The 13,874-nt window shown below is 38.2% G+C and overlaps 1 protein-coding gene across 1 annotated transcript in view; it reads left to right on the plus strand.

Annotated features, from left to right (window-relative positions):
• Positions 1 to 13,059, plus strand: part of gpc1a (glypican 1a) — a 39,424-nt gene extending 26,365 nt beyond the window's left edge. The window contains exons 2-10 of the mRNA XM_072389048.1: positions 65 to 223; positions 3,438 to 3,655; positions 4,027 to 4,200; positions 5,614 to 5,779; positions 6,051 to 6,181; positions 6,465 to 6,602; positions 7,490 to 7,620; positions 10,552 to 10,727; positions 11,385 to 13,059. Of these exons, the coding sequence (XP_072245149.1) occupies positions 65 to 223; positions 3,438 to 3,655; positions 4,027 to 4,200; positions 5,614 to 5,779; positions 6,051 to 6,181; positions 6,465 to 6,602; positions 7,490 to 7,620; positions 10,552 to 10,727; positions 11,385 to 11,566 (1,475 nt within the window). The 3' untranslated portion in view covers positions 11,567 to 13,059. The remainder of the gene's footprint in view (positions 1 to 64; positions 224 to 3,437; positions 3,656 to 4,026; positions 4,201 to 5,613; positions 5,780 to 6,050; positions 6,182 to 6,464; positions 6,603 to 7,489; positions 7,621 to 10,551; positions 10,728 to 11,384) is intronic.
• The last annotated feature ends 815 nt before the right edge of the window (positions 13,060 to 13,874 follow it).

Here is a 13,874-nt window from a genome sequence, read left to right on the forward strand (position 1 = left end):
TCACATAGAAATATCATCGAAATGTAACCAAAGGAGTCATCCTGTGTCTCTCCCGCTGTACCAGGTGAACATCTGAGGATGTGTCCTCAGGGACCAACCTGCTGTACCAGCAACATGGAGGAGAACCTGGCCAGTCTGAGTACCCAAGAGACAGAGGGACTGATCAGAGAGGCTGGCAGGGCCCTGCAGGCTGCTTTAAACACACTCCACAGGAGCTTCGACAGTAAGTGGGGTGTGTGTTTGTGTGTGAGTGCATACAAGACACTCATTACTGCCTAAGCTCAATAGCAAAGCTTCAGAAGTGAGCCCATAGAGCATGACATTTGTATCTTGGGTATTTATGAGATTGTGTGCATGTGCTCAGTGTTCAATAGCAGCAGTGAATGTGTTTGTTGATGAGCGGAAGTTCCTGTGTGTCCTGTATGACAAGGGGACCCCTGACTGAGTGCTATAATGAGAACAGAGTCAGCCAGACACAATGAAATGTGATAAGCCAAACTCCTGATCTCGGGGGAAACACACTTGCATTCATTCGTGCACACACCCACTAACAAATAGAGGGGTGTCCCCTGGGGCAGTGGCTAGTTCAGCTAATGAGCAGTTGACCCACTGAGGAGCTGAGTCTGCAGATCACTGCACATCAGACAGAGACAGGAATGGAGGGAGGGAGGAGACTGAGAAGTGCCTCCACTAACAACAAGGGAACAGAAAAATGCAGCAAGTAAGAAAGTGTCATTATTACTGGGAAAAACGGTGAGTCAAAATATAAAAATAAAGACAGACAAATGGAGAGCAGGAGGGGGACTAGTCACTGGAAGACAAGGGCAATATTATGAGTCTCAAGGCAGCAGGCCACCTCAGTAGCAGTAATGTGGCCATCCATCTGGTTGTGGTTAGAAAAACTGGCATTGGTCCACGGCCTTTGAAGCATGAGAGTAAAGCCCAGACCATTATGCTGCAAAGACAGCTCTCTGACTGTCTTATCCTCTCAGTTTGACCTCTTGTTAATTTGTATCCATTTGACTGAAAAAAAACATAAAATAAATTCATAAAATAAAATGAATTAATGAATGAATTAATCATCCCCATGGCTGCAAGCTGATAATCTTTGCTTGGCAACAAATAAATCTGGAGGTCAGTACTAAACTGTCATGGCATTTTGCTCCACATGCGTTGGCTAGAAACTTACTTTTACTATTTACTTTACCACATTTTTTTGTTTATGTTTTTTTAATGTCTCTTACAAAATGAAATTATAGAGGACTATATAATAGAGACAGAGCAACATGCTCATAAGAATCACATCCAACACTTGGTACCACAATAAGCAATTAAGAGGAATCTAACTCAGCTGGCTACAGCTATGAAGTAAGAAATTTTCATACAATGAAAATTTTCATTCAGTATTATGTAGTCTTCTTTATCAAACTGAAACTGACCAAAATAAATGTATGGTTGTACCTGCCTAATGTTTGGATATTTGGCATAAGTAGACATGCACATGTAGACATCCCCTGATAAAGCTCTTCTATATTCAGAGCAGTATTTTGTCTCCTTGGGGTCAGTTTTACTCTCCTGATAAAAAAATTTATTTAGATTTTTTTGCCCTGTTGGTGCGGCATTCTCTGTCTCAACCCTGGTAATTACCGCCTGCTGTAATGGGCATGCCTGGTCTCCATCAGTCATATATCCTGCTGGATACATATCCCTTAGCTTCTGTGTGATCTGCGTCATGTCCTGCGGTTTGCTAATTGTAGAAAGTACCTGACCACAAACAGCTACTGGTTTCTGTTTTTAATTGAAGCTCTAGGTTTTTTGTTCCCCTTTTAAAGTCAATAAAGCCATTATATTCTGTACCCAGGCCCTGTTACACCCATGGTTTTCAATCCCTTCTTCTCAGATTGTGTAGCTTGACTGAGAGTGATGTGATGGTACATGACTAATTCAGCTCTTACTATTTACATCATTTGGGTAATTTGAATACAACATAAACATTTACATGTAAAAATAATGAACAAACAGAATGTCCGTAGCCTGTCTGTATAGTCATTGATGTCACACACACACACGGGTCATCGGTCCCTTGTTTGCATGTAAAACCATGTGATTCCAGGAAACATGTGGCTACTCTAAACCTCCAAAAGTGTATTTACAAAGTTTATATCTCAACAAAACACAGCTGCTCATTTATTACCCTAAAGATCCAGTTAGTAACCTTTGGGGTGATCTTCTTAGCAGAGAGTGTATATTAGTAATATAACTAAGACAACTCTCTTACATGCATAGAATCGTGTGAAAATAAGAATTATTATCTTTCTATTACCTTATAGCAAGCAAGTTATATCCAAAGGCAACACATTTAGCCTTCCCTGCCTCTGTTCCATGTTGCATTGCCATCTTACTACAGTAGTCCCAATTGGACACACCAAATATTGTCTGTTGAGCTGACATTTGGCCTATTCAAAATACACGACACAAACATTTACAATTGCATACTGTTACATTTGCCTGAGCACTTAAAGGGAATCTGTAATCTGTAACAAAACTAAGCTTCTTCAGTATTTATCAGGATTTGGTGACGTTTCAAACATAAAGATAAATATAAAAGCTTTGACTTGGTTACTGAATCCTCTTCCAAATGGTTGAATTTAAATCTATTAGACAGCATATTAGGGAAAGTTTGTGTTCTTGTTGTTTTAAATTATAAAGAATCATTCATCATGTGGTGAAGGAGGCATGTACGTTTTGTTTTTCTCATAGTGTTTTCTCATTTTTCCAGTTAATGTTTTATGTTTCTTTGTTTTTCTTGCAATTTGATATTTCAAAAATTCAATTCAATTCTAAACAGCAGAGACAAGAAATTGTCAGTCAGCTTAACGCATCATGTAGCTGTAGCTCAGAAGGAAGAGCAGTCGCCCATCAATCGGAAGGTCAGTGGTTTGACTCTGGCTTCCCCGGGCTACATGTCGAAGCATCCTTGGGCAAGACACTGAACCCCACATTGCCTACCGATGTATCCATTGGTGTATGGATGTGTGTATGAATGGTTAGAAAGCACGTAGTTATGCATAGCCTTGTATGAGTGTGTGTGAATGGGTGAATGTGGCATGTAGTGTTAGAAGCGCTTTGAGTGGTCAGTTAGACTAGAAAAGCGCTATACAAGTACAGTCCATTTACCATTTACCATCATGGTGATCGCCAAAAAAGCTTGTTTGGTTTCTCAGATGTTGGTAGAGAAAAGCATTTAAATTTACAGGTGGCCAGAAAAACAGCTACAAATGAATGCTTGTGTTGCTGTCTTTCTTCTGGCTATTTAAAGAGGCGTCTGTCAACTGTACTGTATGTCAGCTTCACAAAGGTGAAGGCTTCACATGATATGTCAAGCTTGCCCTTGAGTGGTTCTCCATCTTGGCTTTGTCATTCTTCACCTCCTCTAGACTATTTCACCGAGCTGCATGGTCATTCCGAGCGCTCCCTGCAGGATGTGTTGTCTCCACTCGGCTCCCTGTACTCTCAGAACACTCGTCTGTATGGGGATCTCTACACAGACCTGCGTCGGTATTATCGAGGCTCTGCTCTTAACCTGGACGAGAACCTCTCTGACTTCTGGTCTCGTCTTTTGGAGAGAACATTTAAAACCTCTACCCCCACAGATGTGAGTAAAGACATGTATTGAAAGAAACAGCCTGTCTTTTAATGTGAAATTCGTAAGGCACAGAATAAAACTGAAACTGAAAAAAAAAAAGAAATGGGTGCAACAGTGAAGCCAGATCACATCTAGGATTAGAAACACAATTTGAAAATTGTTCTGCAGGTCCTTTCAAGACCTGCTTCTTATCCTTTTCATAAAAATACACAGTGTGACAAAACGTGCACTTGCATTTTATTTTTACACCAAATGATACTCAGAAATACAATCTAATTTCCATTTGTTTGGTAGAGATGAAAAGTGTGTTTCTGTTTTAATAGCAAACAGAATGACATTTCTCCTACATTGGGTCTGCTGCTGTCATCTCTTTCTGACAGGTCAGTCTGTCAGATGATTACCTTGAATGTGTTGCTAAGCAACAGGAGACGCTTCGGCCATTTGGAGACATCCCTCGGGACATGAAGGCGAAGGTGATCAGGGCTTTTGTCACAGCCAGGTCATTCGTCCAGGGGCTGTCAGTCAGTGCAGATGTGGTCAGGAAAGTCTCACAGGTTTGTATGTGCACTTGTTACTCGTCTTGTTGGACATGAATCTTTGCAGGGTCACATTGTTGGGCCTGCCTTCTTTTTGAGGACAACACTAGAGGGCATGCAACATCAATGATTAATTACTAGGGTTAAGCAAGCAGTTATTATGGTTTGCATTCTGGAAAGCCTCCAGGACCTAAATGTAAGTCAAATAATATCCTGTGAAGTGTTGGGAAACACAAATTCCTATTTGAATGTGTGCATGAGTGTCTTATGCCTGCCTGGCTGATGCCCAGTAAAGCAGATATGATGGCTGCATGGTTGTCACCTAACTTCCAGGGAAAATGTCTCCACCCTACAAATGAGAAACACAAAGATCATCCAAATGAACACTCTATCATCAGAACAAAGCTGTCATTTGGATGGATGACAACACTGATTATTATGGTTATGATGATGTTTTTTACGGTCTCGGTGCACGTTTTCCGCAAACTGTGTCTAAGTGACGTTTTCTGTTCTTCTGTTTTTTTTCTCTTGAATATCCTTTCTCCTTAACCTTGTTTTGTGGTCATGACAATATTTTCTTTACATATTTCTAACTTTATTTATGTATACATAGTATACTACATTCCTGTACTGTTTTATCCCAATTCTGTTTTAAGCACCATTCCACTGAGTGTTAAACCTATTTTTACAGAACTTACATATGCAGAGCGTCTACTCTTTTTTTATTATTCATCCAAGATATTCCTCTGTGATTTAAAAGTTTAAATGTTTGCTGTCATTTTTCTTCTTCTTGTTCCCATGAATTTCTGATCAACACAAAGACCTGTAGAGATTCTTAAAACTTGCTCAAACTGTGTTCTACATTACTGGGTATAGCTATTATAAATCAGTCAAACCTCATTACCTCACGACAGTAAAATATCTTTGAAACTAAGTAATGCAGACCAGTCTTGGTTAATGCAACTCAGTCACTCTGCTCACTGAAAACTGGTGGGAAATCACACTGACACATTTGAGAATAGTTTGCAGAAATGTTGGAAATACATTCTTTGAGTCATGGTCAGAATTTATGCAGGCATCTTTGGTTTTTAGCATCTCTCCATCAGATCTCTGAGCAGTCATGGCAAAATAGTAGCTTTGACAGAATATGACACACATTCAAACACTAACTCTTTAGCGTTAAAAGACTCGAGATTCACTGCCATTGCCTCCTTGTTCGCCCTTTGCAGTAATGTGGCAACACTGCCCTCTACTGTCATTCTTTGTCAACTTGGAATAAAGCTACTGTAAAAGAGGAGATGGAAAGAACCAAACAGCCACTTCAGAAAGAAAGACTTTTGAGAAACACAATCCCTACATTTCCTGTAAAGAATTTGTAAATGTTTTCCTTTCACTACTCAAACTTGAGGTTTATGATTCCACCTACAACAGGTTTCTCTTGGCCCAGAGTGCTCGAAGGCCCTGATGAAGCTGGTTTACTGCCCCCACTGTCGGGGCCTGGCCTCCGTCAAACCATGCTCCAAATATTGCCGCAACGTCATGAAGGGCTGCCTGGCCAATCAAGCTGATCTGGATCCAGAGTGGCAGAACTTTATAGGTGAGACACAGAAAGGTTTTAATGAGTAGTTTCACAAGAAATCTGAAAGCTTTAAAGTTACTGTCAGAAGAATTCTGTTTATATTGATCTACACTGAATAAAACAAAGTTTGCAAAAACCATAATATTATTATTAACAAATAAGATTATCCATGTTTATAGATTGTCATTACTCCCACGATTCCTAATTCATTCAGACTGATGCGACACAGTACAGTACACGGTATTTGCAGTTGTAAAGCAGAGGTTTCTGTTCTCATTTCTCTGTTCAGATACGATGATCCAGGTGGCATCCAGTTTCAGCACAGAGCCCAGTCTTGATGTGGTTCTCTCCACCATCCCTGCTCGAATTTATGAGGCTGTCCACTACCTGCAGGAAAATATGAACATGTTCACTACTAAGGTAAGATATCTTATTTTGTCTTTATTTGTTTTGTTATGAAGTCACATGCATATTGATACTAATCTATCTACCCTTTCAACCATAACCCATCATTATAGTACTGGGGCAAAAATGTATATATTGAGGTAACTCATGCAGGGAAACCAGCATCCTTCATGTTTGTAACATTTGTTTGTGATGACATCTAGTGGACTTTTTCACTCTCAGGAATGTGAAAAGCTAAAAATGAAGCTCCTGCTGCATGTTTGTGTTTATTTTTGTCTCTGGATCTGCATCTTTGTAGGTGTACCAGACATGTGGAACTCCAGGTGAACCAGGAACAGGAAGTCCCACCCTGCATGAACAGAGGAAGCAAAGTAGCTCCCTGACTGCAATGAAATACAAACCCTCCCCAACAGCAGGGCTCAGACTGGAAATGCAGGTGCGTTTCTCAACATATATGCATGTTTTTTTAAATATTGTAATTTATATATATATAATTATGTGTGTTTTTATATTTATGTTTATTGATAAATATGAAATTCCTCATGAAAGGGGGGGGGGGTGTGCTGACAAAGAAATAATTGATTATGAGCATTTTAGTAACCTATTATTGGACTGCAAATTGACCATTTGCCATGAATAATCACTATCAGGTGTTGAGGCAGGTGGAAAGGGGGCATCTTGCGCATTAATGATGCAACCATGAAATCACCATCACACACTTTTTAATGAGACTAGATGAAAGTTTAGCAAGTGCAATAATTGAACAGCTGTTAACAGCTTTTGACCTTTTAATCAGGGTAAAGACTCTGCTGATGTATGTTCTTGTTACCATGGTTACAACACGATTTGCATTAATATTTGCAGGTAAGTGGCGTATAGAGAGTAATTATAAGATTTCCTAATGAAGAGAGCTTATGATCAACATTAGAGTCTGAGTTGATCTTATTAAATTGTGCAAAAATGTTATATAAGTTGGTTTGTTTACTTACTGCATGACTTGCTGACAACTAATGAAGAAATTAAAATTCATGAATGCTTTAGTCCTAATATACAATGAACATTTGAACGGTGATGCACTTCACCTTCCAATGATTGAAATGAGTTATAATTTCAAAAAAGAAAAAAGGAAAAAATAGTTTCATTTGGCAAGAACTTTCTTTTTTGCTTGATCTCACAAATGTAAAAAATAGTGGCTAATATTCGGGATAAAATATGTTGTTATTAAAAACATAATGAACTGTTTAGGATTTCGCATCAGATTTGGAGGATGGTATAATGCGATGATTGTGAAAAAAAAAGTGTTATTCTTTCTACTGATTGCAGGTCTCAGATCTTTCCAGTAAGCTGAGGGAAATGCGTCAATATTGGGTCGAGCTCCCTGTGGCGCTTTGCAGCAAACTGGCAGCAGGACGCAACAGTCAAGATAATTGCTGGAATGGTATTACGAAAGCCAGGTGAGAAAGAAACAATGAAAACTGTCAACAATGTGTGCATTACTGATCTAATTGATTCCAAAATTATCCAAACTAGCTGCCTATTTTCTCTGCATACTTGAATCTTTTTCAATTTAAGACTTTTTAGGTATTTATTTATTATTTATTATGATTCAACTCTAAAATGTTTTTCAGATTTGCAATAATTTTTTTGCCCCTCACAGAATTTTATAGTTTGTTTCATCTTTTTATATTTAAATTACCTCATTTTTACCTATTTATATTACCTAAACCTACTTATTAGGCTTGTTATCAATAGGGCTGGAGGGAAATTGCATGATATGCCTACAACCAAATAGTGCAATGCTCTCCCCTAAAACTTAAATCCCTAACTTTTAAATCAATGGCAGAGCGTAGAATAAAACACTCTCATGGTCAAATTTTTGTTCAGTGCAAGTTTTATCCCTGCAGCACAGAAACAGGATTCATGCCAAAGAGAAAAGTCATGTTCTTTAACTATTAAACACTGAAAAAAGAATCTGGAGAAAGGAGACTGAAGTGGGAAGGAAGAAAAATAATTCACTTGTGCTTAAGTTGCTTTACAGGCCTGCCCGTCTTGTAGAGAAATAATTTTTTGCACATTTTTCAAAACAAAGAAACACAGTGTCAGCTCTGACAAACCAAAAGTTGTACAGAATGAAAACCATCCCAAGCTGTTTAAGTGACATTTCTGATACATACACCAGTTAATAATCCCTGATGATATTCACATGTCTCAGCTCAAGCATTGAAGGCCATTCAAACACACACTCCTGTTCAGTCACCCCAAATCCATGTGGATGATTGAACAGTTTGGTGTCATATTGATGTATACATTATACAGCAACACTGCATCTCCCTTTCTGTAAAGTGGTTGGATTACGGCCAAGTAATGAGATTTATCCTGAGCAGAGCACTCTGACATATATGATATCCAAAAGGTATGAAATATAAATGTTCCTTCGTGTGTCTGAATAATGTGAAAGCGACCATGAAATATAGATGAATCACTGACTGTGTGTGACAGATTAATGAAATATGAAATTTGTCTATGCATGAGTTGCACAGAGTGGATCATTAGTGTGATGAACTGTTTAAAACTCTACAGGGACTTCTAGTTTATTTCAAGTTTATATGAATTTATTAGGATTAGGATTTGTTTCAAAGGTATATATACAATGGCTGCTCAAAATTAGTTGATGAGCTGTTAAGATCTGTGTTTTCAAAGTGCCCATGTGATGCTCTTTTATAAGTTCAAAATGTTAATTTTGGATCTACTAGAATAGCTTCACATGCTTTGTAGTTGATAAAACATCAATACACATAAAACACTTAGTAGTGTAAAAACAGGAATTAGTAATGTAAAGAAAAGAAAGGTCAGGTACTTTGAATACCTCTCTTTCCACTGTGATCTGTGTCAGTTCCACTGGACCCACACTGGCATATTGTACAGATTCGTGCCAAAGAGGTCATTACTGCTGAGACCCACCATTATTCTCCTGGATTAAAGTCCACCATGTTCATCTCTTTCTCTTCTCTTGGAATGACTTACCTGGAAAATGTTTGCCTTATTCCTGAACTTCATTGGACGGGATGCATTTATTTGAATGTATTTACGGTGGCCAACATTGCAACAACTTTAAAGGAGTAAAAGTTTGAAGAGGTACTATGTCAGTTTTACACACTAAAATCCATCCATCCATCCATTTTCTATATTCGCTTAATCCAACTGTTGGGTCGTGGGGGGGGGGGCTGGGGCCTATGCCAGCGGGCATTGGATGAGAGTACACCCAGTCCATCACAGGGCCACACAGAAACAAACAACCACACACTCACACTGACTCCTAGGGACAATTTCGAGACACCAATTAACATAACTTGCATGCTTTTGGACAGTGGGAGGAAGCCGGAGTACCCGGGGAGAACCAACACATACATTTATCAGATTTTGCAGGAGTCCCTCTTTAACTACAAAAGACTTTATATGATCTACTTCAAATATTTGCTTCCAGGGATGTTTACCTGTTCTAAAGACAGTTTAAGAATAAAAAGAATATATGTTAGTGTGGAAAATTAACTTTCCAGACTGCTTTAGCCAGTTCCTTATCTTTAGATGGGTCAGTTATATTATTCTAGTCCAACACACTCATATCGACTCAATCAAACTAATTAGTAATATTAGTAACAACAGTAATGTTGCCACCAGGTTATGACACATGTTGGATGATGGACTGAGAAAGAAAATATTTCTAAGTTACGGATCCACACCAAAAGACAGGAAGCAGATGGAAATAAAAGGCTCACACACTGTGGGGCTCAGGTCTAACCTTTTTTATTGCACCAAATCTGTGACATAACAATAACATTTCTCTTCTTCAGACAAAACTAAAATATCTAGCACCATCTTGAATATTGTGCGTCACATGGGAGGAGTCTCCAATCGTTCACAAATTTCCACAACTGTATATTTCCATAAATTCACTCACAAATATTACTGTTTATGCATAGAAACAGACGTTCTTATTTTGATTTATTTTGTGTACAAAAGCTCTATTCTTTACAGAAATACAAGTTGTGTGTGTTTTATTCCCTTTGTTTGTGTTATACTGCAATACAAAATTGATCCCAACTTTTCAGATTTTCTCTACTGTGTGATTTAGTCTCGAGATAGACAAATACAGACATTGAGCCATATGATTACCCCGCCCATCATATTTTCTCTTATGCCAGCAATTTTCTTTCATTCTCAACAAAACCATTCCAATGCCTAGATATTATCAAGGTAACTTTCTAAAAGCTCAGATATATCCAATTTGGTATTTATCACAACCCAAATGTAATGGATAATCCTCAGTCAACCAACAATCATCTGTAATCATCTGTAGCATAATGGTTCTTCTCTTCTCTAATCAGTTACCTCCCAGAGGTGATGGGTGATGGTTTGGCCAATCAGATTAACAACCCAGAAGTGGACCTCGACATCACAAAGCCAGACATGAACATCCGGCAGCAGATCATGAAACTCAAAATAATGAGTAACAGGCTAAAAAATGCACTGGATGGTAACGACGTGGACTTCCAGGATGCAAGTGGGTCTCTGCTCAGATGTATTTATTGTGAAATGTACATTTCAGTGCTAGCAATCTATATATGAGACACTGTGTAGTGTCACAAATGTGTAACTTTTGTGATGTTCTACAGGCCATAAATGCTATACAATATTCATACATTACACATACATACAACTTCTGGCAAGGTTGGAAGGGTAGTCTGAGGTAAATTATATAATTTGCTATTTATTCTTCTAGATGGCATTACATCTTACACACTGGTCCTTTTTCTTCCATTTATTCTAATCATAAATCTAACATTGACAAAATGACTTAATAGGAGCACTTAGAAAAAGCTCCCTCTTCCAAAGACAAAATCCTATTATTTTAATGAAGGTGATTTGGGTCAACACCAAAATTTAACTGATTCTTTATCTGAATCTCAAGTAAGTTTAGGGAAATTTGACCCCATAGTTTTTGTGTAATCTTGTCTACAAACAGACAAATATACTAATGGCAAAAATCACACTGTACCGCCACCTCAATCTTTTGCCTTAATGAAAGAAAAATGGTAGTTTAACAAGAGCAACTTCAACTGGGTTATTGACAATGTAGAAGGAAGAAAAAAGAATCTCCTTCCCATTACATGTTTGAAGTCAATGAATGTTTTCTATTTTCTCTCTGATAACTGTCCAGGTGATGACATCAGCGGCTCAGGAAGTGGGATGTGTGTAGGTGGTCACTGTCCTCGCAGCAGACCGGGATTGTACGCCTACGCGCCAGACAACAACCGAGTCAGAGGCACAGCCACATCTCAATCTGGCATCTGTAGCCTTCTGCTGCTGCTCCCATTGACCACCCTGCTGCTTCAGCGATGATGGACCGTCGCTGCCGCCTGTCATGCTCTGAATGTCAGAGCCGGACTGAACCATGGGAAAGGGGCTTTGGTTGGTGGAAGACTGGAGCATAACTTTGCCAAAAAATAAAAAGGACATAAATGGACGTGTTTTGTTTTTTTTTTTTTTACTAAGAGGAGCAAACAATGATGAGTCTTTATTTTACAGAGTTTGAATATGTCTTAGTTTGATTGTGATTTTATTGTCAGTTTCTGTGAATTGTTGGAGTGAAGATGGATGAAATAAGACGAAGGAGGCTTTGATGATGAAGATAATGTCTATTTAGCTCCAGTGTCCAGTCAGCAGGTGTCCTTATCTGTGGTGCATTCAACAAGACTTTTTTAAATTTTATTCCATAACTTGAGTCAAGGTTGTCTACCTTAACAAACATTGTGTACGCTGTAAATGTTTATGTACATTATTTAAAGACTGGCACCATAATAAGCCATGAATGTACAATATGATACTCTACTGGCAAAGAATGCACCATAATCTGTGTTGTAGTTGTTTGACATTATCAAATACATTCAGTAAGATTGTCTGTACTGCAGAAAAATCATCACACTTCTGAAATAAGATTTTATCTCACTTTTACTTCAAAAGAAAAAGCAAAAATGTCCACTTGTTCAGCAACTTCCCACATTTGTTAACAAGTAAGTATTTTAATGATATTTCTTACAAACAAGCACACACAAGCAGTTTCCGTAACTTCTGTTTTCTGAAGATAGAAAATTGCACAGTATTCTTACTCATCTGGTTGTAATAACCACAAAAAAGACCAAACAACAACAAAAAAATGGCAAAGAACGTTTTATAAGACAGTAGTGCAGAGAGAAGACTTGATGAATGCATGTCTTCTTTTTTAGTAACTGACAAATCACCACAGTAGCTGATGAACTGTAACCAAAGCTGAATACACTTACACTTATTCACAGCAGACAATGCCTAAAGTATGTTGAACTTGTGACAACTCCTATCAGGTTTTGTACTTAAAATGCATCAGTAGAAAAGGAAATGTTTTGAGTGTTTGTACATACAGCATACTTTCAGAATTCTGTCTACTTCTGTCCGGTGATATATTGTTTAACGTGGCATGCCTTCTTTAAGTCTGCAAGACTATACTGGTACATATGGGACTCCTGATTTACACCAATGACAGATTTGTTACATATGCACACATCACTCAATGGAATTGTGTATTAAGCTGGTTTGTTAATCATCACCAGTGTATTAAATCACACATTTCGGCCATTAAACTCTGTTTGATTGTAGCAGAGGACTTTTGACATGAGCAGTTTTATTTAATTACTGTTAAAACTGGTAAGAAATGTCTTGTGCCTTATTTTTGAGTGACCCCTGTACTTCTCAATCTTCTCATGCTCATTCTTTATGTTATTGTAAGTTCCACATCTGCTGTATCACAACTGCATTCTTATACTCTTTTTAAACCATGACTATGTCTGTTTGGTTGTCTATTTGAAACTTGGAGTTTCTTGCTCTCAGCCACCTTCAGTAGTTTGCTCCTTTGGAACTTCTTATCCTTACTTTCCACAGATGACTCTGTGCAGTATTCCAGCCACTTGGCTAAGCCGCCCAGTGGACGTTGTCTCAGTTACAAATGGCACAAACATTTTTCTGTTTTCATTGAAGATTTCCTCATATGACAGAGTTAGAAATTAGCATAACAGGTCATCTTTAAAAACAACTATTCAGCAATTTATCACCAGTTAGCTGGAGATCAATCATTTTCTCATATCTGTTTATGAAAATTAGGATTGAGTCAGTTGGAGGTAGTTTGTAGACTGGTATACTGGACTTAAAGAATATTATGACTCAAAAACAGTCAAATTTTATTTCTTACTCTTCTGTCTTTAAATACAGGTGGGTTTTGATTCTATTTAACAGAGCCAGGGTAGCCATTTCCTCCTGTTTCCAGTCTTTGCACCACAGTGACCAGAATTTCACTTTGAGAGAAAGAAAGCACATGACTTTTTCAAAATGCGTAACTACATTTCATAGCTATATCTTATATGAAGGTGTTGCTGTTGAGATCAGCATGGACACCTCCAACCTAATGCAGTTTTTGATTTTAGTATAAAAAACATGACAAAGCTAGCACTGGCAATTTAATGGTACGATGTGGTCACCAGATCCAGTCACTAACCTGTCTGATCCTTTTCACAACAGAATGATTCAGGTGCCTCATCCACTCCGCGACTCCACTCAACAACATAAAATTGGATGATTTTGCACACATTAAAAAGCCTTGTCTTGGTAGCAGCTTAACAGC

The sequence above is a fragment of the Leuresthes tenuis genome, unplaced genomic scaffold (genome assembly GCF_036924035.1).
Source record: "Leuresthes tenuis unplaced genomic scaffold, fLeuTen1.0.hap1 SCAF_7, whole genome shotgun sequence".
In the NCBI taxonomy this organism is placed as follows: Eukaryota; Metazoa; Chordata; class Actinopteri; order Atheriniformes; family Atherinopsidae; genus Leuresthes; species Leuresthes tenuis.